Raw genomic sequence first — 24,796 nt, forward strand, 5'->3', positions numbered from 1 at the left:
AGAAGACATTGTCAAATAGAGAATTTGACTAGAGCAGCATATCCATTAAAAGATAACGCATGTGTCCTAAGATGAACTCAATAAAAATGTAAACCTCCTGTTGAACAAAATGGTAAAAGTTTATTTAATTTTGGTTTCTAATAAGATTACGAATAGTGAAAGTGTGGCTTATGGATTCTTTAGATCTTTAGAGTTTGAAGATAGAGGTGTCAGAAAAGTTACTAGATGAATAATTAGCTTGTCTCAACCAATCATTTATAGCGACATTGCTTTTTGGTCCTTCTATGTCAGCTCTTTCTATCATTGTGGGGTAGAATTTACCAAATATTAGATTGTTCACCGACCAATAGGAAATGTGAGCTCAATTTAGACCATTAAGAAATAGCTTAGTTTTACCCTAATAATGATGGTGCCATGCTAGTAATTCAACTTAGTATATGAGGAATTTAAATTAAAATCCGAGCTAGCACGCGGTGATAGTGCCTGTCGCCCGCCTCCGCATGTGAGCCATAAATGGCTTGTTGTTTAGAGCTGATGGTTTGCAAATTCGGATGCAGGTATTTGTTGTACCAGTACTTGCCAAGGTCTTGAGTTGGCCTTGCAAATTTCATTGTGTGGTCACACAATTTTTCCTCGTTTTATTTTATTTTTATTGATCACGAAACCCAAACCTTATAAGCAAGATAAAGATACTAGCCACCGCATGTACTACTCTAATAAATTTTTTATTAAATATCAATTTTAATATCTATTTGGGAAATCAAATCTATGGCCTCCATTGTAAGTTAATTATTTTCTCATTTTTAACTAGACAGGTTTTGTTTGAAAAATAGATGTCAAACTGTTTGTCATGCTAACTAACTGAAGAACTCTGATATTTGTCATGCTAAGTGAAGCCTTCGAGTTGAATGCCAAAAAAACAAAAAAACAAAAAACAAAGAAGCAAGTGTTACTTGTCACTTCACTTTTTGGTAGAGCAGTGGCAGAATGCATGTTCCTGATAGTTTTCTTGTCTCAAAATTATCAATCTGTTGCTATTCCATATCAAACTGTTTTAACTAGCACAGTCAAAGCTCTATCCATTATTTTGGTAATGTGGTATCAAACTTAATTCAAACAGGGAAAAAAGAACCCTGTCACTGAACCATAACCTCTTGAGCAGAGCTCTTATAAAATTATCTACTGTGGTAAGATAACAAACATAGTTCAACTGGAATTTGAGGATGACAGGTCTCAAGATCCAGTTCTGGGAGCTGTCTTATTGTCCTCCTTTGTCTTTATTTCTTCGAATTTATCGATTGCGACCTGCAGCTCATCTGTACCTCCAACAGCTCTCATGGTGTAGTAGTACACTCCGAGAACAAAAGTCGACAACCCACCTGCAACAATCAGGTTCTTGGTCTTGGGTGCGAGACTGTTAAATCCCTTCATCAAAGAGTCTAGGGAAAGAGAAGAAAAATGTTCTCATCAGATATCATCCAAAGAATGCAAAAGTTAGAAGTTCTATTTGGCAATTCCATTTTTCTTTTTCCACTTACACTTGAGAACACTAATCATGTGATATGGGCATATGGAATGGCAGCTCTTGTATATATCATTGCAGTAATTTTAGTTGATATACTCATTCCAAATAAAGTTGCTAAATGATAATTTAAGATCTCAAGCCTGATGCGAGTGTCAAGTTTAGCCTTAACAACAATGAAGCCTCAAATCACACAATTATCTGGGGTCAAGCATATCAAACCTTGCCTGAAAACACTATTTCCATAAGTTGAAATAGGAATTAAAAACTAAAGCATGCACGCGCACAAACACAGCATAATTTTTATCTCAAAAATAATATCGGACAAGAATGTAATGGAGAAAAGTTAGGAAACCAGACAACCTACATATTGGAATAGTTTGATTGCTTCACTCAATGATCTTAGGATCGATCATTGTTTATCAAGAACAAGGAAAATGTCTACTTTTTAATATCTCTTGTAGTCTTATTTTGAATCACATAATTTAACTAGGCCACCCACCTCCAACTATAAGTGAGGTGAGAAAAGAAAAGCATTCTCTCACAAGCAAAAGGATGATGCCTTCAAATAAGAACAAGGAAAATGTCTACTTTTTAATATCTCTTGTAGTTAAGGGTAAAAATAGATCGAATACAGATTGGATAGTGCCAACATACGAATCTATATTTTCAATCTGGGGTACAGATATTGCATAAATAGCAAAATTTAAAATCATATCATAACTAAATAGATACGAATAATTTTCGAGTGATTCGTCAGAAAAGGGGATGATAGCTACTTTCTTTCTTTCCCCATCCATATTCGATACAGATTGAATCTTAAACAAATTATGACATTTCTTTTGGACAGTTAAAACAAAATACTAAAAATTTCACAAAAATAATTTCTTGCAGGTCAAGTACATACAATATTAGCAAAATTAATCTCTACAAGAACAAACTAAAAACTACAAATTCTGCATAAGAGGGACATGCACATCTGTGAGGATCTATAACCTGAATAATATGGAACAAAAAAAAAATTCTTTTAATAAAGTAACAAAGTCTGACTAATATGCACATCTGTGCAGATCTAGAAAGGGTTATCCATTCACAAAATCTGTCATATACCCATTACACATAACTAGTTAACTACGGGAAATTTATAGCAGATCAATGACCCAAATATGAAAAAGTAGAGCAAGTTAATAAATGAACTTTAGATGCCATTACCTGGGAAGGCCTTGAAATCACCCAAATGAAGACGATGGCGGCAGAGCTTGATGACGGACGCGACGGCGGCGGAGCTTGGTGACGGCGGAGAGGCGATGGCGCTGGAGGAATCGATGTCGGCAGACGGTGATTTAGGGACTTCGGTGGCGACTTAGGTTGGGGATGTTTTGTTTCGACCAGAGAGAGAAAATGGTTAGATGGGTTCGGGTCGGATTAGAGGTGGATGAAAGATAGGGTACGGTTTAGGTTAATAACGGGTCGGATTTAGGTTTTTAGCGGATAGCATATATAATATAAGCATATTATTTAAAAAATATAGAGGTAAACGAATATCCGACATTTATATCTAAAAAATTATACCCAACTCATATTCGTATTCATATCCATAATCATATCTGTATCTGAATTTTTTTTTAAAATATATCTACCTGCGTTCAAATTCATATCCAGATTTTTTTTCAAACATTCTATCTGTATCTAATTCTGTATCCAAGTCATGTAAGAAATTTTTCCTTAGAATCTAAATCAAACCGGATCAAATAGTTGGTCAGTTAATCCGTCCCGGTGGCCACACCACTATACAGTGCTTAATGGATATGTGAGCACAAAGATTGTATTTTTAATATAGAAAAATAATTATATTTGATATACAATATATTATATCTGAAATATATATACATGCATTATCACAATCAAATTAACACTCGCGACTACACATTTACACTAATTCAAATAAACAAATCAATAGTAACTACACACTAATTAGTGGATTTGGGATTTTTAAGTTAGGGATTTGATGCGAGATTAGTGGATTTTCTTTAGTCCAATCGGATCCAACTCGATTGGACTAAAGAAAATGTGTCAATGCATGCACATCCCAGTATACCACTGTCTATGATATATAAGTATTTAATTATCTTTTCTTTGACTATAGGTTTATATAAGAGTACATTAAAATCTTTTTTAAATGGAAGTCTCTGTATCCAAGCAATACGATCTCTTTAAATCTTATCATGCAAATAATGCAAGCTTATAAAGAATAAATGAAATAAATCCCACTAAAAGTTTGAGGTCTAAAAGGGTGATTTACACCAAAATGTTTTTTTAATTTTGTAATTGCAGAAATATGCTGTCCCATTATCAAATTCAAATTTTGAACTCTTTTTTTTTACTGATTTAGCCCTAATAAATTTTAAAAAGACTTTCGTGTCTTAAAAAACATCATGCATCACCTATTTAATTTATACACATCGTCTACGTAAAATATATTCTCTATTTTTAATAATACGCATATTAAGATTTCAAAAAAAGTCAACACATTACCTATATAATTTATACGCATCGCCCATACAAAAGGTACGCTCTAATTTAAAAAAATACATCACGCATCACCTATGTAATTTATTCGTACCATCCATATGTATGCTGCAATTTTCAAAAATGTACACATCCATATTTAAAAAAAAATATCACGCATTATCTATATAATTTATACGCATCGCTTATAAAAATTATACGCTCTAATTTTTAACAATGTGCGCATTATTAAACGATTAGATTAAATTAGAAAAAATATAAATTAGTTTAAATCAATAAAAAAAATACTTAAATTTGTAATTCGATAATAAGAGGATCTATTTTTGCTAATTAAAAAACTAAAAGGCTTTTCACTGCAAACCACCGATACAAATTATCAAAAACCAAAAATAATATTTATATGCTTATATTTTTATTGTTGTCCTAGTTACGGATTTGAACAGTGGATGTTTTTATTTCCCTAAAAATTTCACATGGCAATGTTTCTTTAAGATAGAGTTTTAGTTGTGGAATAACTTCCAAACTAGTTTAGGTATACTTATTTCTTCCTCTATAATAGATGTATGAGGAGAGAGAAAAGAGAGGAAGAGAAACTAAGATGATGTCTTTTCAGGGATAAAATAATAATTAGTACATATAAAATATTAGATGGAGATATCAAAAGAGAGTAGTAGATATTAATAAGCTTATTCCATAGCCAAACAGTGCCAAGTTTATATCCAATACAAGTGGTAGTGTAACGCTTGGCTGAAGCCATGAAGGTATAAATTAATATCAACACCACAAATCAATTGATATCTTTTGCAGTAGCAAATTATATCAAAAACCTGATAACAAATCAGACCAAGTAGAAGAAATACACAACAAAGACAGATGCCAAAGATATAAACAGGAAACAATTAAATGGTTTTATACAGCTAATAAGAGATTTTGACGATTCTGCAGTTGTGTCAAGTGTCATTAATGGATGAGAAACAACCTCCCAGAGTTGCAACTGTTTATTAACCGTCTCACAACATTAAAGGCAGGTCAGATCTGATAAAGCTTTTTTTTTTTAACTTATCAAACTGAGATTGCTGCCTCTACTACACCATAGATTTAAATAGAAGGGACAGATATCACATATATGGATAGTATGGCAAAATAACAATCATGGCTCAGGTTGCATCTTCTCACATTCATCTCGTATTGACTGAAATAGAACAGACGAAAGGTACCTCTCACCAAAGCTTGGAAATACAACCTGGAAAAATCAACAAGTTAGAAAAGTACACTTTGATTACAAATGGAGAAAGATGGTGAACCATACACAAGTATTTGCAACCTGACCAGTGGAATCCCAAAAAGTCCTAAAAACAAGCCTAAAACCCGTTGGGTCTGGGGCCTTACCCAACAGGAGGTCCCACAAAGTATTACGGATTTCATCCTGAGAGAAAGGGGTTAGGAAGTCATCATGGTATTTAAGGAATGGTCGAGAAGCGACTAGGCATCTGAGAACACGGAAGCCCGCTTTGCACCCGCCAAAGGGAATGCTAGAAGTTTGTGAAACCCTTCACGGTAAGGTCCTCATCCTCAACATCATCGGACTCCAGATGCAAGGAAGAAATAAAGTTATGATGCTTACGAGCTGGAGTCATTTGATGAAAAAAGTGGGTGTTACGATCACCACCCAAAAGCCATTGGACTCTAAATTTTGAATGCCACTTATTTTCAATCTGCTTAAAAACAACGCAGTGGCTGCTATAGAGAGACTGGAGATGCTCAACCTTGCTCAAGGAGAGACTCATAGGAGTCCTTGGATTCCATGGTGGAGACTGGTATAATTTTGTGGGGGTAGTCTTAATACATGTTAAGTTTAATTAAGAAAAAAGTGATTGTCTTAAAATAGTCTTAGGCATGTGCTTGATTTGTTGTTCTATAATATATACACATGAACAAAGTGTATGTAATCTGAACAAGGGGGAGATCTGCTCAGTCAGAACCTGCCAATATTCCTAGAGTTTCCTTCATTAAGAAAATCAAAACCCTCTAGATTGTAAGTAGAAATTGGCTCAAAAAAAAAAGTGTCCAAATATAATGCCACAAGATGACCATAGCGATAAGCATAAACACAAATGGATGTTCATCAAAAGCTTTGTTAAGACTTGCCTAAACCTTTTAAAAACTCTAGATTGCAAGTAGAAATTGGCTAAAAATATGTATGCAGTGCTACAAGTACAAGATAACATCGATAAGCATATATGCATATGTATGTTCATCAAAAGCTTTGTTAAGAATTGCCTTAAAGTTTCTAACAGATGACAACAAAATTTTTAGATGGTCCGTTTCATTATGAGAAAAAGCTGAAGATACAGACATACCGCAATTAGTTTCCCTGCATTTTCTGGCCTCTTTGCAACTTTCATGGCAGCAGCTGCTGCAGCTCCAGATGAAATTCCAACCTGCATGAAGCATGGAACTAAGAAGGGGCAACAAGAAAAATGTAGCTTAAGTACCCTTCAGATATGCAAGACAACAGGTTTGACTTTTGACAATATTGGTTCTCACCAATAACAATGACAAAACAGAACTTCAGATATGAGATAATCATTTTAATCTGAATATCTGTGCAGTGATGCTCCCATAAATGCAAAATTCCAGAAAAAGAAAATCAGCCTATATTGTGATGCCTGTTAATTAACATTGATCAACAGTTCAGATATTAGCTAAATTCATTGAAGTCAAAGTCAATTGAAAAACAGAATTCCAACCGGCTGGTGAATATACGTATTTGGTCGCATCAAAATAAAATGCAAAAGTTGATACCCAGCTCTTTTTATTTTTAATTAACATTAATAAATTGAGCCATACAAATGAACAGATGTTGATATTGTTAATGTGTATATCAGTGCTTATGTAGTTGTGCTGATTGCATAGATATAGCCTTCGACTGCTGAACCATGACTAGAGCCAAGGCGATGATGTCTTGAGTCAGATTCTAGAATGTCAAACCGATCTATAATACATTTTCTCAAATTTTCTGTTCCTTTGTAGGCTCGCCAAGCCCTTCTAGTACTCAGTACTACTACAGTTTGTTTCCCTAAAGTAACTTAACATGCATTTCAAATTTAATTTCCCATTAAGAATACTCTCTAGGAGTATTAGCCACGTGAATGGATATAACAAGTATTCCTGAAATAGAAAATTGATGCATCTTCATTTTTTTTCTTCATAATAACTCGCAAATCCAAGCATAATTTTCTATGCAGTACTGATAGATATGAAATTTACCAGAAAAGAGTGAGGGAATGAGGCCCTTCATGAATATTAGAGATTTATATTTAAAATGGAGCAAAAATATTCTGTGCAAGATGCAGTTCTAGAATCCAGAGGACATTCAAGACAATGAAGACATAAGGAGAAATTAATTGACATACTGCACTGCTACACAAACTGAATATACTAAATGGCACATACCAGTAACCCTTCCTGAAGAGCTAATTGCTTTGCTGTCTCGACAGCTTCATCACTAGATATCTGTTGTATATGAAACATAGAGCAAGAAAGCACTGCTCAACATTTGAAGAAGGTGCTGAACAAGAGTAAAATAGAACAACAGAAAAGGTAAAGAAGATAGGCCACGAGGTCCATTTCTGAAATAAATGTCACAAGAAAATTTTTCCTTTCTTTTAATCTCCCCATTACTGACACAGCGGCTTCCTCAGCAAAGAAAAGAAAGTTGAAAAGCAAAATAATATACTATATGGCTCAATACCCAGCATAAGAGTTTAAAATAATAATAATAAATAAAAATAAAAATAAAAAAATGAAAACAAAAGGCAAAACTCAACTGATAACATCAAGCACTTGTCATATAAATGAAGAGTCTTGCTAAGTAGCCCCAAACTTTCCCATCAAAACTTTCTAAATCAACATATCATCTTGCACAAATTATTCGTAGTCTCATTCTATAGTATGTTGAATGGAAGAAAAAGACTCATAATGCCAATACAAAAAGTGGGACTAGTATCCAAAATTTTCAAAGTTACATTATATTTTCATGATTATCCCATTACAAATTGTTGAATAGAGTCAATTGAAATAAGCACTGAAATTTTAATTATGTTCCCAACCCCACTGCAGAGAAGAGACTTAGCTTGTGGTCCTAATTGGCAAAGGATTGGCATGTATAAAATGTCTAATTTCTGAAAGTACAACACTGTTCAGAAGCTTAAAAATGTCGTTTCATCATCATCAACAGAAAATAATGATAATAAGTATTCAATTGAAATCTGCACTATTTTGGTGACGAATGGTTAGCAAGAAGGAGACAACTCCAGAACATTATAAGATGATACCCGTACATCTCCAATATCACAAAAGAAAACAAGATTAACTGTTGCCAGAAAGATTCAGGAAGCATGAGGGACGGAGAAGAATTGATGGGAATTAAATTTTCATTTATTTTAAAATTTCTGATGTACTTTTATCTAAAAATTAGATTTGAGTTTAAAATGTACAATTTAGTTAAAACTCCCAAAATCTAGGAGATTTAATTGTTAGTTTGTTTCGAGATAGGTTTTGTTAGGATTTAATTGATTTTTAAGTTAAAAAGTTCTAGTTTAGTTGTATATTAGATTAGATCCAAATAAGATCAATTTGTGATTTAATGTAATCTCCTCTTTTCTATTTATAGAGGTGATGGGAATTCTGAAAAAAAATTTGAGAAAATAATATTTTCATGGAGGATTCCACATTTATCCATTTCCTTCTCTTCCCTCTTCTCCTCCTCCCTCATCTCCTCTCTTTTATGGTGGATATCACTCTTCCTTGCCCCCCCATAATCTAGGTGGCTTTGATCTTCTTTTCCCTACGGTTTGATAGGCTATCTTCCATCTTTTCTATCTATCTATGTTAGTATGAAAATGGTACTTAGAAGCAGATAAAGAGATTTGCATAGGCTCTATCTTTTCTCTTAGAGGGTGATCTAGGTATCTCCTTATATTTTTCCATATCGATATGTTTTCTTGTCTCTAGGCCACATCAAGCATATGGTGGCTCAAGAGCTAGAAGAATTATCGTTGTGAGCATTGGCTTGATTAAATCATATTTGACCATAAACTAGTAAACAAACAATTTCACAACAAATTGACACTTGGAAAGAGACAGTTTAATAACTTAATACAATCAACTACAAGATTTATTTAAAAAAAAGAGAAAGTATAGAAAGGCTCAAACCTCAAGAACTTCATCAACTACTTCAAGATCTAGGTTCCTTGGAACAAAACCTGCCCCAATGCCTTGAATCTTGTGTGGACCTGCAAGATTAAGATATTAGAGCTAATAGGAAGAATACAGGAAATAGGATATAAGCAATGTTTCTTTAGCCGTCCCACCAGGCTTTCCGCCTGACAATATGTTACTTTCAGCAGGCTCAATGCCAATAACCTGAAGAACATACAAAAAATGTAAGAATGAGGAGTACAAGTATCAACATGGAAAAAGAAAGAAAAGCTGGACAGCTTGCACTTAATAGACAAAAGGTCGCTAAGCACCTTAATGTTGGGATTCTTTTTCTTCAAAAAACTCCCCACGCCTGTGATAGTCCCACCAGTTCCAATTCCAGCAACAAATATATCTATCTTCCCTCTTGTATCTTCCCAGATTTCTGGACCAGTAGTTTCATGGTGTATCTGATTCAAACACAGACGCAAATAGAAGAATCTCAGGCAAGAAAATCCAGTGATATCAACACCAAAGGAAGGCCCGCCAAGACCATGATATTGTACTGACCTTTGGATTTGCAGGGTTATCAAACTGCTGAAGCATGTAGGAGTCCGGTGTTTTCTTCAAAATCTCTTCTGCCTTCTCAACAGCCCCCTTCATGCCTTTAGCAGATTCAGTAAGGACAAGTTCTGCTCCAAAAGCTTTCAACAGAACTCGTCTCTCAATGCTCATTGATGCAGGCATTGTCAAGATCAGCTTATAACCTTTAGCAGCAGCAATAAATGCAAGACCAATGCCTGTATTCCCGCTTGTTGGTTCCACCAAAATACTCTATTAAGAATAGAAACTCAACAATAAACAAATGAAACTAAAAGAATGAAGGAGATATTTTTCCAAGTAAAATTCCATTCACCAAAGGAACATCATAACCATTGTTTGCCAAAATGAACTAGCACTACAACATATGAAATATATTTCTCATGTTATATAATATGTACTTGTGAATTTCTTTCTACCTGAACACCTTCTAATTAGTAAAGATTTCTTTTCCATAACATACCCACATACTACACCAAAAGCCAAATGACGAGTATCAAAATTGGAAGTTAAACTGACCATACTATGGAACCAGATTTACATGCTATCAATAAGGATGTTGACACAAAGGGAAGTCATATCCACTATAATGTTACGGTCCAACTAGGGGTCGATCCGTAACAAGGGTCTAGGCTTCGGCTAAGAATGATCCACGATGGTGATAAAGGTGGAAGGTGGACGAGCACGGTGGAGAGAGAGAAAGATTGGCGGCGGTGATGGAGGTATTGGAGGATTAATTTATTTTTACTCCTATATTACTCTTACTTCTAAGATAAACTAAGGCTAAAATATAATTCTCAATGCTTAAATGTAGTAAAGAAAGGAGACTGGCCCTTCCTATATAAAGAGGTTGGTTACACAAATCCTAATCTTACTTGGACTAGATTTAATTCTAGAGACTTATACGACTCGAACTAGGATTTATCTTAAAGTTTTATATGACTTAACTAGGACTTGTCGTAAAAGTTTACATAAGAGATAGTCATAATTAAGGGAAAACATGTATAAGAAATAAACATGAATTAATTAAAAGATATATAGGTCATTCAGCCTGGCAGAGCCCACTCCCCTGATGCGGTTCCTTAGCCCATGACGCCTGGTTCTAATTCTGTTTAGCACGGACCCCATCATATAACTTTAAGTGTTGCTATAAGTTTTATTAACTTTACTTTCCTCAGAAATCTGAGAAATATATTTTAAAACTGTAACAAGTTTCAATTACCTTCCCAGGAGTTATATGGCCTCTTTGTTCAGCATCAGCAATCATGCTGTAGCCTATCCTGAATGATCAAGATTACTAACAATTAGTTGAAGTAAATTACATCCAACCAAATAAGCGCATGAAATCTTTACCTATCTTTGACGCTACAGCATGGCTCCATAATTTCAAGCTTGGCAGCAACACTTGCTACACACCCTTCCACAATATTATTAAGATATACCATTGGTGTCTTCCCTATAAGCTGTATAGAAACAATGAAATGGATGTTAGCAGAGTCATCATTCCAGAGAGCATTGAAGTGTAAAGCAATTCATTTTAACAGTTTTACATAAGCATTTGCTGATCATAAATCTTTGTGCATTTTTATCCGCAATTTTGAAATGTTGCAGTGAAGTAGAAATCAAGTACTGAAAAACAAAATATACATATAAATCATGTAAGTTAGTAATTGTCTTGAAAGTTTTCTTACACTATATTGCTATGTCACAACTCATTGAAGCATGTCTACGTCAACATGTTTGATAGTTAGAACTACATTAAATGCATAGTCTAGCAATCAATTTCGGTTTATGCTTCTCTCGGATTGCCATATTCAAGTAGGAAGTACATGTGATCTAGGGCAAGTCAATGGATCAGAACAGCAGCCCATTTTAATGATATTTATGTGATGTGACATGATATTGTTACTTCTTCCATAATAAAAGGTCCTAAAAGTTTCCATAGAGCAAGTATAAAACTCTGACCTCCATGGTTATCTTTAATCTTTTCATGCATAAGAACCAGAGGATCTCCACAGGGCTGCATCAACACAATTTCTTATTCCAAATAGCCAGGAACTATCATGCCCAAGGATTCTAAATTTCTATCATAAACTACCTAAGAAATAGTCCTGTGACCCATCTCAATTGGAGTGAGTTCTAGACAGCTTGAACACTCACAACACGATACTTACTCCAGATGTCAAAAGAACAGGAAAGAGATGGACACGGACATACCCAAATCCATAAAAAGGTGTCAGCTTTCGCACTTACAAATAAAACCCAGTTAAAGAATTGGTCTTCCGCGTACCTGGGTAACGTCTTCGGCTATGTTGAGGCCTTCGATCTCAGTCTGGGGCTTCATGGAAACCGCTTTGCAGACGACCGGGAGACGACGGCATCTGCTAGGAATCAAAGAAAGGTTGGCTTTGAGGGATCGAGCGGAGAACAGAGAGGGCTCGGATTGGAGGGGAATTAGGCGGGATAAAGTAGTGATTTTGGATTGGGAGGGGAAGGAAGAGGTGATTAGAGTTGAGGGAGAGGCCATGGCGATCGATTTGAGAAGAGAAAAGTGTCAATAGGCAGACTGTTTTATAAAAACCCAGGGAGCCAAGGAATTGGGAAGGATTAAAGGATAAGGGATTTTTAATTTTTCTCCTCATCTCTTTTTGTGTCATTTAATTTGTTAACTCGTCACCTGTCACTAATTGGCTATCACTTTCTTTCGTTTTAAGAGAAAAAAAAAAAAACCTAAGACTTCATTAAAGAAAGTCAAGGGTTCAAAATACACCTAACAACACCAGAAATAACTCATCCCAATCCCAAGGACATCTCTAGCCATAATGGTTTGAAACCCAGGTATCTACAGTGAGCAGCATTGTTTTCATTACGGTAGATGTGTTGTGTTTTAAAATTTATAAAAACAAAAATCAAATGCTTGGAATCATCCATCATTCCTTTTAAGTTTCCACAAGCTTAGTTGTTAATTAAGAAGCTGAATTAGGATCTAAGAGTCAGTTTTAAAGACTACTTTATGAAATCCAAACTCCTTAGCTCTTAGGATAGCTTCCCTCAATGCCCACGCTTCAGAATAAATTGCTTCTATGCCAATACAACGACTTCCATCTGGTGATAAGACACATATATTAGAATCCTGAAAATCCACCCCCACCACCCTATTTAGTTTTTGGACAAAAGCACTGTCAATATTAATCTTAATTGTTCATTTAATCTATTATCTGAAGTGGGTTTTGGCTTAACAGATTCCTAAAAATACTCAACAGTCATCGTTAATATATTCCTCCAAAACTAATAAATAGATGGACCCTAAACCCTTAAACACGTATGTTAGGTTTTATTTGTACTAATATAATTAACAAATTGTATTTAAAAATATAATTTTATTTATATAATGAGTCTAGATTTTATGTGTAAGCATATATACAAGTTACAACAAGTTATAAAATATCTGATGGAGAATATTAAAGTAGAAGATTAATTTTGAAGTCAAAATATTTAAAACGATTTTAGAATCGTTATTGAAGTGATTAAACAGTTTCATAATAGTTGAAGAAGTATGAAATTTTACTTAAAGATACAGGAACAAGCAATCTACATTCAATTATCTAGTTTGTTGTTTGAACAAGGTGTTCGAATGCACTCGGGTCGCATTTGAACGCACCCACATATAGATAACGCATCACGTTCAAATGCGAAATTAGGAATTCGCACATATAGATAACACGTTTTAGCCGTTTAAACGCACTCGGGCTGCGTTTGAATGCACCCACATAACATACAAGTTTTTGGACTTCTAAAAGTTCTATTTTGACTTGAATTTGGTCTTATCTTATTATCATATATAAGAGTTGAGATGTCCTAACTCTAGAGAAGTCAGTGAGTGACTGCTTTTGAAAATAATTTTTTGGAGCAACAATGTTCTTCCACCAACAAGATTGTCTCTTTTACAATGCACTAAGCTTTTATTTTAAGTGTTATCTAGACGAAAAATCAATCTCGAAAGCTATTAAGATTGGAGATCAATTGGGGGAAGCGGTGAATTGTGAATTTTAGCGAGCAAAACTGAGAGAAACAAAGTCATGGGGATCGACAGATTGTTTTGTAAGTCATTTTTGTAAATCTACAAGTTTAGTAATTGATTTTGATCCGTAATTTTTTTCCCGTTTTAGTTTTTTCACGTAAAAATATTGGTGCTCATCTTTGCTTTACTTTTTTATATTTATTCCACATTTATTTAACAAAGAGTTAATATCATTGTCTAGGATTTAGATACATACGCGTGTCTAAGTTTAGTTTTTTTCATATTTGCAATAGAGAGTTTGCAATGATAACCTGAGTGAAGTATTGTTAATATGACTGACTATCAACAACCAATCTCCACTAAAGGAGAAATGAAAACTCAACACTTATTGAAAGATCCCAAAATTGACTAGAAATTTCACAATCAAGGAAGATATGTTCAATAATTTTCCCATCCCTCCCACACATGTTATATATAGGATCAACGGATGCATGTTTAAAAAGCCTATCTTACCGTATTTTACCGATTCTTCTCATAAGTTTTTATAATAAGTATTTACTCCTCGGGGCAATATTCATGCTTAAAACGAAATTTCCACTTCTCGTCCACAGTAGTGTAATTCATCATATTATTTTGAAGAAGAAACATATAAGTAGACTTAATCGTAGGAAGCTTGGAATCATCCTGCCAAACTCAAGTATCCCTTGTTGGAATTCTTGGTAATCAAGGATTTGCCACCCTAACGCTGGCCAAACCTAAGATAGACTTTATCCGCATCCCAATTATAGTTAATCTAGCCATTCTTATATCCAAGCTTAACATTCATATTCAGATAAGTCAATTTTCAAGTAATCGGCAAACTGAAAATCCACAGGTCTTGATATATATATATATAAGTAGAGCGATCGAATTCAGATAAGTCAATTTTCAACTTTAGCAACAGTATCTTTCCAATCCATAACTTTGAGCCTATTAGGTGAGAGCTCCACCCTCCCATGCTGAATATTCAACCACTACTTCATATCCCTTGATTCTTTGAAGAGCCTAGAGAAAGGAAAAAAAAATATATTATCATCAGATATCACCCATAGAATACAAAAGTTAGAAGTTCTATACGGTAGTTCTATTTTTCTTTTTTCCAGTAGCACTTGAGAACTCAATCGTGTGATATGGGTATATGGCATTGTAGTCATTTTAGGTGATATATTCATTCCAAACAAAATTGCTAAATGATAATTTAAGGTTTCAAACCAGATGCGAGTGTAAGATTTAGCCTTAACAACAACAATGAAGCCTCGAATCCTAACTATCTGAGGTCAACCGTGTTGGACATTGACTGAAAACGCCAGTTTCCATAACTTGATACAGGTCTAAAAAAACTAAACCATGCGCATACAAACGCAACACAACTTTCATCTAAAGAAAATAATATCAAACAAGAGCGTAATAGACAAAAGGTAGGAAGACAGAAAACCTATATATTGGAATAATTTGATTGCTTCACTCATAGGATTGATCGTTGTTCATCAAGAACAAGGAAAATGTTACTTTTTAACATCTCTTGTGGTCTTATTTTGAATCACATAATTTAACTAGGCTACCCACCTCTAATAAAAAAGGAATGATGCCTCCAAATAAGAATGATATCTAATTGCTTAGTCACCCCACTATACGACGCATAAGTGATATGCGAGCACATATGCAGCCACCTATAAGTAGTGGAGAGAAGGACCATAACCATCAGGAGAGGAGAGAGACGAGCACCGTTGGGAATAGAGGTGATCATATGGCTCGACTTGCTCATGCTTAGCCCAGCCTCGACTTAGACCCGACCAGCCCAAGCCCAAATTGTTTATGGGTGACACGGGCCAACACTTTGCCTGCTCGTCGGCCTGACCCGAAATCCCAACCCAAAGCCCGCCCATTGAGCTCGGTCCAATCTGAACGAAAATATTTTCTAAAAAGTAGTCCTAATAGTACAAAAAAATTCTAAAAATAGTTAAAAATATTTTGAAAATTTCATTAAGCCCGGGCCACCCATTAAGCCTGGCCGACCCTAGCCCACTTAGCTCGCTCTCTCATAGGTTGATGACTGTAATGAGATAGACTATTCTAGCCTAGCCAGAGCCACTCTTGAGCTGGCTAGCGAACAAAGTGCCCAAGCCAAGTTATATCAAAAATCTGATAACAAATCAGACCAAGTAGAAGAAATACATGCCAAAAACAAATGTCAAAGATATCAACAGGAAAAATAACTAAGCTATTTTATACAACTAATAAAAGATTTTGACAACTCTGCAGATGTTTGTAAGCGTCAACAGTGGATGAAAGAGAAACAACCTCGCACCTTATCAACAAAAGCAAGAACATACAAGTTGCAAGTGTTTTTTTAACAGTCTCAAAGCATAAAGCTTATTTACTTATCAAACCAAAATTGCCTCTATTACACCATAACTTTTAATATAAGGGATATATATCATGAATATGATAGTAGGGCGAGATAACTATCATGGCTCAGGTTGCATCTTCTCACATTCGTCTCGTATTGACTGAAATAGAACAGATGAAAGATACCTCTCACCAAAGCTTGGAAACACAACCTGCAACAATCAACAAGTTAGTTTTGATTACAAATGGAGAAAGACGGTGAATCATACGCAAGTATCCGCAACCTGACCAATGGAATCCCAAAAGGTCCTAAAAGATTAGTATAAAACTCGTCGGGTCTGGGGGCCTTAACCGACGGGAGCTCCCACAGAGTATAAGGCCTTGTTTGGTCTAATGCTAAGCCCCGAACTCGATTAGTTAATCTCATTTTTTAGTCCTGACTTTCTGAAGAGTAAACTTGATTAAACATAAAAAAAAATAAAAAGATATTTGGTTACTAAACCAATTTAGGGGTCCTTGAACCAATTAAGAAGGGGTCCCTAACTCAAAACAAATAAGGTCTTACAGATTTCATCCTGAGAGAAGGGGGTTAGAAGGTCATTATGGAACTTCAAGGAACGGTAAAGAAGTGACTAGGCATTCGGGAACACATTTATGATGACCAAAGGGAATGCTAGAAGTCTGTGAAACCCTTCGCGGTATAGTCCTCGGCCTCAAAATCATTGGACTCCAGACGCAAGAAATAAAGTTATGATGCTTACGAGCTGGAGTCATTTGATGAAAAATGTGGGTGTTACGATCACCACCTGAAAGCCATTGGACTCTAAACTTCGAATGCCAATTAGTTTCAATCTGCTTAAGAACAACGCAGTGGTTGCTATAGAGCGACCGGAGATGCTCAACCTTGCTCAAAGAGAGACTCATAGGAGTCCTTGGATTCCATGGTGGAGACTGGTATAATTTTGTGGGGTAGTCTTAATACATTTTAATTTTTACTAGAAAAAAGTGATTGTCTTAAAATAGTCTTAGGCATGTGCTTGATTTGTTGTTCTATAATATAAACATGAACAAAGTGTATGTAATCTGAACAAGGGGGAGATCTGCTCAGTCAGAACCTGCCAATATTCCTAGAGTTTCTTTCATTAAGAAAATTAAAATCCTCTAGATTGTAAGTAGAAATTGGCTCAAAAGAAAGGTGCGCAAATAACGATAAGCATAAACACATGGATGGTCATCAAAAGCTTTGTTAAGACTTTTGCCTGAAACTTTTCAAAAACTCTAGATTGCAACTAGAAATTGGCTAAAAATATGTGTATGCAGTGCTACCGAGTACAAGATAATAATGATAAGCATAAAGGCATATGGATGTTCATCAAAATCTTTGTTAAGAATTGCCTAAAACTTTTTATCCAAGATGACGACAAAATTAGTAAATGCTCCATTTCAAAAAGCTGAAGATATAGACATACCGCAATTAGTTTCCCTGCATTTTCTGGCCTCTTCGCAACTTTCATGGCAGCAGCAGCTGCAGCTCCAGATGAAATTCCAACCTGCATGAAACATGGAACTGAGTACTCTTCAGATATGAACAACAACAATTTTTGACAATATTGGTTCTCACCGATAACAATGACAAAACAAAACTTCAGATATGAGATAATCATATTAATCTGAGTATCTGTGCAGAGTGATGCTCCCATAAAATTCCAGAAAAAGGAAAAAGAAATCAGCCTATATTGTGATGCCTGTTAATTAACGTTGTTCAACAGTTCAGATAGCTTCCTAGTTCATTAAAGTCGAAGTTGATTCAAAAACAGAATACCAATGGCTAGTGGATATACGTGATTGCTACCGTCAAAATAAAATGCATAAGTTGATATCCAGCCCTTTCTCATTTTAATTAACATTGATAAATTGACCCAAACAAATGAACAGATGCTGACGTTGTTAATATGTATATCAGTGCCTATGTAGCTGTGCTTGTTTGCATAGATATAGCTCTCGACTGCTGAACCATAACTAGAGTCAAGGCGATGATGTCTGATGAGATTCTAGAATGTCAAAATGATCTATATATTACATTTTCTCAAATGTTCCTGTGTAGGCTCCTCAAGCTCTTCTAGTATTCAGTACTACTACAGCTTGTCCCCCTAAAGTACCTTACATGCATTTCAGATTTTAATTCCCATTAAGAATACTTATCTAGGAGTATTAGCCATCAAGAAATCCTAAAATAGAAAATTGATGCATCTTAATTTTTTTTTTCCTCATGATAGCTCGCAAGTCCAAGCATAATTTGCTGTGCAGTGCTGATAGATACAAAACAGAAGAGAATGAGGGAAATGAGGCCCTTTATGAATTTTATAGATTTAACTTTAAAATGGGGCAAGAATGTTCTGTGCAAGATGCAGTTCTAGAATCCAGAGGAGAATGGGAATGTAGGCTATTATCAAAACTAAAAAAAAGGACACTTGATTCGCGAGAAAAGAAGGATGTGATTCTCTCCTTTTTATCTCCTCACTACAAGAAGGGGAAAATGATCTCATCTTCATGATATCCTTGAGAAAAAGAAATTAACTGATACATTGCACTGCTACACAGACTGAATAAATGACACATACCAGTAACCCTTCCTGAAGAGCTAATTGCTTTGCTGTCTCGACAGCTTCATCACTAGATATCTGTTGTACATCAAACATAGAGCAAGAGAACAGTGTTCAACATTTGAAGAAGGTGCTGAACAAGAGTAAAATAGAATAACAGAAAAGGTAAAGAAGATAGACCACGAGGTCCATTTCTCAAATAAATGTCGCAAGTAAATTTTTCCTTTCTTTTTATCTCCCCACTACAGACACAGCGGCTTCCCCAACAGAAAAAAGAAAGTTGAAAAGCAAAATAGTATTTCTAAATCAACATATCCATCCTGCACAAGTTACTCATACTCCCATAGTCCCATACTACTGTAGTATGTTGAATGGAAGAAAAAAACTCATAATGCCAACACAAAAAGTGGGACTAGTATACAAAATTTTCAAAGTTACATTATATTGTCACGATTATCCCATTACAAATTGTTGAATAGAGTCAATTATAAAAAGAACTGATATTTTAATTATGTTCCCAACCTAGAAGAGTCTTAGCGGTGTGAACGCTACTATTCGTCACGTTTTCTCTCGTACTGCACCAATGGCTCTCTGACTTAGTGAGTATTTTGACTAGTCTTGCAGGGTTTTGTCATTTTGGTTTATTATGCTATTTTTATATTTTTACTTTATTTTGCCTATATAAAAACTTATAATTTTTTCTTTATGAATTAATAAATATTTTAAAAATTTTCACATATTAAATATTTATTAGTAGATTCTATCCTCCTGCATCACTTATCTTGTGGTCTTAATTTGCAAAGGATTGGCATGTACAAAATGTCTAATTTCAAAAATTACAACACTATTCAGAAGGTTAAAAATATTGTTCCATCATCGTCAACAGAAAATAATGATAATAAGTATTCTATTGAAATCTGCACTATTTTGCAAAAGAATGGTTAGCAAGATGGAGACAACTCTAAAACATTCTAAGAGGAAAAAAATGTTGCCACAAAGACTCCGAAAGGCTCATTTCTATTTTATAGAGGTAACAAAAATGCTGAGAAAAAAAATTAATAAATAATATATTTATGGAGGATTCCACTTTTATTCCTTTTCGATCTCTTCCCTCTCCTCTCTCCTCTCTCCTCTCACCTTGTCCCTCACAATCTATGTGGTCTTGATCTTATTTTCCCCACAACTTGATAGGCTATTTTCTTTCGTTTCTATCTATCTAGCCATATATTAAAATGAAAATAATACATAGAGGCAGATAAAGTGATACCACTCTTCCTTTCTATGCCTTCTCCTAGAGGGCGGATCGATTAGCATTATTTCCATGTCAGCATATTTTCTCGTCCCTAGACCACATCAAACGTATAGTGGCTCGACGTCCAGAAGAATTATGGTTGTGAGCTTCGGAGTAAACAAACAATTTCACAACAATTTGGCACTTTGACACTTGGAAAGAAACAGTTTAACAACTTAATACAATCAACTACAAGATTTATTTAAAAGATGGAGAAAGCATAGAAAGGCCCAAACCTCAAGAACTTCATCAACTACTTCAAGATTCAGGTTCCTTGGAACAAAACCTGCCCCAATGCCTTGAATCTCGTGTAGACCTGCAAGATTAAGATATTAGAGCTAATAGAAAGAATACAGGCAAAGGGATATAAGCAATATTTCTCACCAGGCTTCCCGCCTGACAGTATGTTACTTTCAGCAGGCTCAATGCCAATAACCTGAAGAACGTACGAGAAAACTAAGCATGAGGAGTACAAGTATCAACATGGAAACGGAAAGAAACAAATAGACAAAAGGTCGCAAAGCACCTTTACGTTGGGATTCTTTTTCTTCAAAAAACTCCCCACGCCTGTGATAGTCCCACCAGTTCCAATTCCAGCAACAAATATATCTATCTTCCCAGATTTCTGGACCAGTAGTTTCATAGTGTATCTGATTCAAACACAGATCCAAATAGAAGAATGTCAAATCAGTGGTACCAACACCAAAGGAAGGGCCGCTAAGACCATGATATTGTTCTGACCTTTGGATTTGCAGGGTTATCGGATTGCTGAAGCATGTAGGAGTCCGGTGTTGTGTTAAAAATCTCTTCTGCCTTCTCAAGAGCCCCCTTCATGCCTTTAGCAGATTCAGTAAGGACAATTTGTGCTCCTAAAGCTTTCAACACAACTCGTCTCTCAATGCTCATTGATGCAGGCATTGTCAAGATCAGTTTATAACCTTTAGCAGCAGCAATAACCGCAAGGCCAATGCCTGTATTCCCGCTTGTTGATTCCACCAAAATACTCTATTAAGAATGGAAACTCAACAATAAACAAATGAAACTAAAAGAATGAAGGAGATATTTTTCTAAGTAAAATTCCATTCACCACAGGAACATCATACCCATTGTTTGCCAAAAAGAAGTAACACTACAAGATATGAAATCTATTTCTCATATTATATAATAGAGTTTTTTTTTTTTTTGCATGTATACCCTTCGAAAATTGCAGATACCTATCCGGTTACTTTTCAAGTTAAATCTCAATAATTTAATAGAAAAGTAAACAAAAATATCCTCAACTAAAGAAAAAGTATGAAAACTAGAATAAGGATAAAAAATAAGAATTTTAAGGGGTAGGTATACATGCAAAACCCGTGTGTTTTAAAGAGTAAACATGCAAATATTAAATTTAGAGGGGTATAGAAAATCTATATAAAATGGACTCGTCCTTCTACGTGAAGACCTTCCAGTTACTAAGGATTTCTTTTCCATACCATACCCACATTCTACACCATAAGCCAAATAAGGATGTTGAAGGTCTTTCAGTTACCTTTCCGGGAGTTATAATACCTCTTTGTTCAGCATCAGCAATCATGCTGTAGCCTATCCTGAATGATCGAGATTGCTAAGAATTAATTTTCATCCAACCAAATAAGTGCATGGAGTCTTTACCTATCTTTGACGCTACGGCTCGGCTCCATAATTTCAAGCTTGGCAGCAACACTAGCTACACACCCTTTCACAATATTATTTAGATATACCATTGGTGTTTTCCCTATAAGCTGTATGGAAACAATGGAATGAACGTTAGCAGAGTCACCATTCCATAGAGCATTGAAAGTGTAAAGCAATCTATTTTAGCAGTTTTCATGACATGTAAATCTTTGTGCATTGCTATCCGCAATTTTGCAATGTAGCAGTCTTACAAAATCTAAGCTAGACTCAGCTAGTTCGAGCTCGACAAGATGTATATTTATTTAATGTATTATACAATATATTGTTTGTTGTAAAATGTAGATGATATGTTTTTGAATCCTAGATTTTACATTTTAAAATTTTAATTTTTAAATTGGCAGATGATATTACCCAACTTTCAAAAGTTATACTAGTGTAGCTATAAAGTAAATACGGAATAAACTTTTTTGAAAAGCTGAGCAAGCTCACTCAAGCTTGTTTACATCTAGGGATGGAAATCGGGTCGGGTTAGCCGGATTTGGATCGGGTATGATAATGCAAACACGAACATGACTCATTTATTAAACATGTCAGAATTTTTAAAAACATGAACATGACCCAAATATTACACGGATTATATGGGTTATAACCGAGTCACGGGGTGGCATAAAATATTCAAAATTTTATAAGTTATTCGGATTATAAATAAGTTTAAACGGGTTGTAAACGAATATTCGAGTTATCTATGTATACAGTTTAATCAAATAATAAACGAATTAGTCAGGTTATAAACGGATTAATTGGGTTATAAATGGGTCATCGTGTCGTAAACAGGTTAGCGGGCCATTAACAAATTAATTAGGTTAAGGTAATAAACACAAATATGATCTATTTAATAATTGGATTAGATGGGTTAACTCATTTATAACCAAGGGTGTAAATGAGCCGAGCCTGAGCGAGCCGGCTCCGACTTAGGCTCGGCTCGAAATGACTTTCGAGCCCTAGAATTGTGCTCAAGCTCGGCTCAGCTTAACTTGAGCTGAGCCTAAGTCGGGCCAGACTAAGCCCGAGCCGAACTCAAGCCTGAAATGAGTTTATTATTAAACCTCATTCAAGCCGAGCTGGACCGAGCCCGATCAAGCCCAAGCCAAGCACCTCGACAGCTTGAGGAGTCCGCGCCCATGGGAGAAGAGTGGAGGTCCGACAATGAAGGCCTCGGATGGCCATTATAAGCTAGTGGGTTCCGTAGTAGCAATTGGTATCCTGGGCTCTTCTCTTTGCTTGAGCACGTACTTATTCTTCTTAGAGGATGAGAGGAGCTTGGCAAGTTTTGTTTCGGTAGGCTGCAACCGATGTAATGAGACTCGATAGCCCAAACTGGGTTATTTAGTGCTGCTATGGTCTAGGGCTAACAGAGAGGCGATGGAGTTGGAGCATGGAGTTGATGGCGACTGCCTCCCCCCACCCGACGTGGAGCATCTGGGGCGCACGTCGTTGAGGTGGGTCACCACGACCCCTCGGAAGGCAAAGCACACGTGCACGGAGCGCGCGAGCTTGGCTAGCTTGATCCCAATTTCACGGAGCTCGTCTCGTCCGTTGGAAGAGGGAGGCCCGATTTCAGTGATGCAGAGGAAGGGAGGGCGAGGGCTTGGCCATGCATTAGGCATTCAAGCTAAAGTATGACATTAAAAATTAAAAGCCTCGACCGTAACTTCTTAGAAAAGTGATGGATAAAAGCCAAAAAGGAAAAGATGGCTTTCTAGTTTCTACACTTGAGCGGGCCCCACCAATTGAGACACGTCTCAATCTCTCATCTATTAATTATTAAAAAAATACGAATTGATAAAATGTCACCACCCTACACCGGACAAAAAAAATTAGTGCAGCCTATTGAGGGAGTGTAATGGGCCGAGCCTGAGCGAGCTGGCTCTAGCTCTACCTCGGCTCTAAATTAATTTCGAACCGATTTTGATGACTCGGGCTCGGCTCATCTCTAAGTGAGTCGAGCCAAACTCGAGCTTCAGTTGAGCCGAGCCCGAGCCGCTCGTTTATGACAACCCTATTTATAACCCAAAACTGATTATATTAAATCCAAATCCATTTAAATTTAATTTACCGTGTGTCTTGATCAACTTTTTACCACCCCTACTTACGCTACTATCCAAATGAAATAAAGGCGTCGGCTTTCGCTTAAAGAATTGATCTTCCTGAGTACCTGGGTAACGTCTTCCGCTATGTTGAGGCCTTCGATCTTAGTCTGGGGCTTCACGGAAACCGCTGTGCAAACGACCGTGAGACGACGGCATCTGCTACGAGTGAAAGAAGAGTTGGCTTTGAGGGATCGAACGGAGAACAGAGAGGGCTTAGATTGGAGGGGAATGGGAATTAGATGGGATAAAGTAGTGGTTTTGGATTGGGAGGGAAAGAAAGAGGTGATGTTTGGAGTTGAGAGAGATGCCATGGCGATAGATTTGGGAAGAGACGACAAGTGTCAGTAGGCGGATTGTTTTTTAAAACTCGGGGTGGCCAAAGAGGTGATGACAAGGAATTTTAATTTTTCTTCTCATCTCTCTTTTTGTCGCATTATATTTGTCACCTCGCCACTAAGGAGGTGATGACAAGGAATTTTAATTTTTCTTCTCATCTCTCTTTTTGTCACATTATATTTGTCACCTTGCCAATAATTGGCTGTCACTTTCTCTAGAAGCCTACCTTAAACATTTGGGAACTATGGCTATAAGATTATATTCTATATAGGTTTTTTTTTCCAAGTGTATGTATACCCTTAAAAAAATTTATTTACTTGTATGCCCCTCTAGAGTTTATATTTATATATGTTATTTGTATAGAATTTATTTACGAGAGCTCTAAGGATAACATTACTTTAAGCTAGCTAACTGTTGAGCCGAGGCGTTGAGCTAAACTACTAAATTACTAAATAATTTTTTTACAAGATAAAGAAGGGTACCTACTTTATGATATCG

The 24,796-nt window shown here is 35.8% G+C and overlaps 2 protein-coding genes and 1 pseudogene across 2 annotated transcripts; all 3 read right to left on the reverse strand.

Annotated features, from left to right (window-relative positions):
- Nucleotides 1-1,052: 1,052 nt before the first annotated feature.
- LOC140794654 (uncharacterized) lies at nt 1,053-2,879 on the reverse strand. The gene is made up of 2 exons (XM_073146775.1): nt 2,735-2,879; nt 1,053-1,439 (listed from the first exon to the last, which is right to left on the reverse strand). The coding sequence occupies exon 2, from the start codon at nt 1,429-1,431 to the stop codon at nt 1,234-1,236; it is 198 nt and encodes a 65-aa protein (XP_073002876.1). The 5' UTR covers nt 1,432-1,439; nt 2,735-2,879; the 3' UTR covers nt 1,053-1,233.
- A 2,057-nt stretch (nt 2,880-4,936) lies between these two features.
- LOC140794999 (cysteine synthase-like) lies at nt 4,937-12,488 on the reverse strand. Its single transcript, XM_073147356.1, has 10 exons — nt 12,144-12,488; nt 11,207-11,316; nt 11,076-11,133; nt 9,824-10,087; nt 9,586-9,723; nt 9,427-9,478; nt 9,269-9,348; nt 7,508-7,567; nt 6,412-6,492; nt 4,937-5,294 (listed from the first exon to the last, which is right to left on the reverse strand). The coding sequence occupies exons 1-10, from the start codon at nt 12,378-12,380 to the stop codon at nt 5,202-5,204; spliced, it is 1,173 nt and encodes a 390-aa protein (XP_073003457.1). The 5' UTR covers nt 12,381-12,488; the 3' UTR covers nt 4,937-5,201.
- Nucleotides 12,489-16,113: 3,625 nt separating this feature from the next.
- On the reverse strand, nt 16,114-24,317 carry LOC140795439 (cysteine synthase-like; annotated as a pseudogene).
- Between the last annotated feature and the right edge of the window lie 479 nt (nt 24,318-24,796).

This window comes from Typha latifolia, chromosome 9 (assembly GCF_019914945.1).
Source record: "Typha latifolia isolate L0001 chromosome 9, TyphaL0001v2, whole genome shotgun sequence".
Lineage (NCBI taxonomy): Eukaryota > Viridiplantae > Streptophyta > Magnoliopsida > Poales > Typhaceae > Typha > Typha latifolia.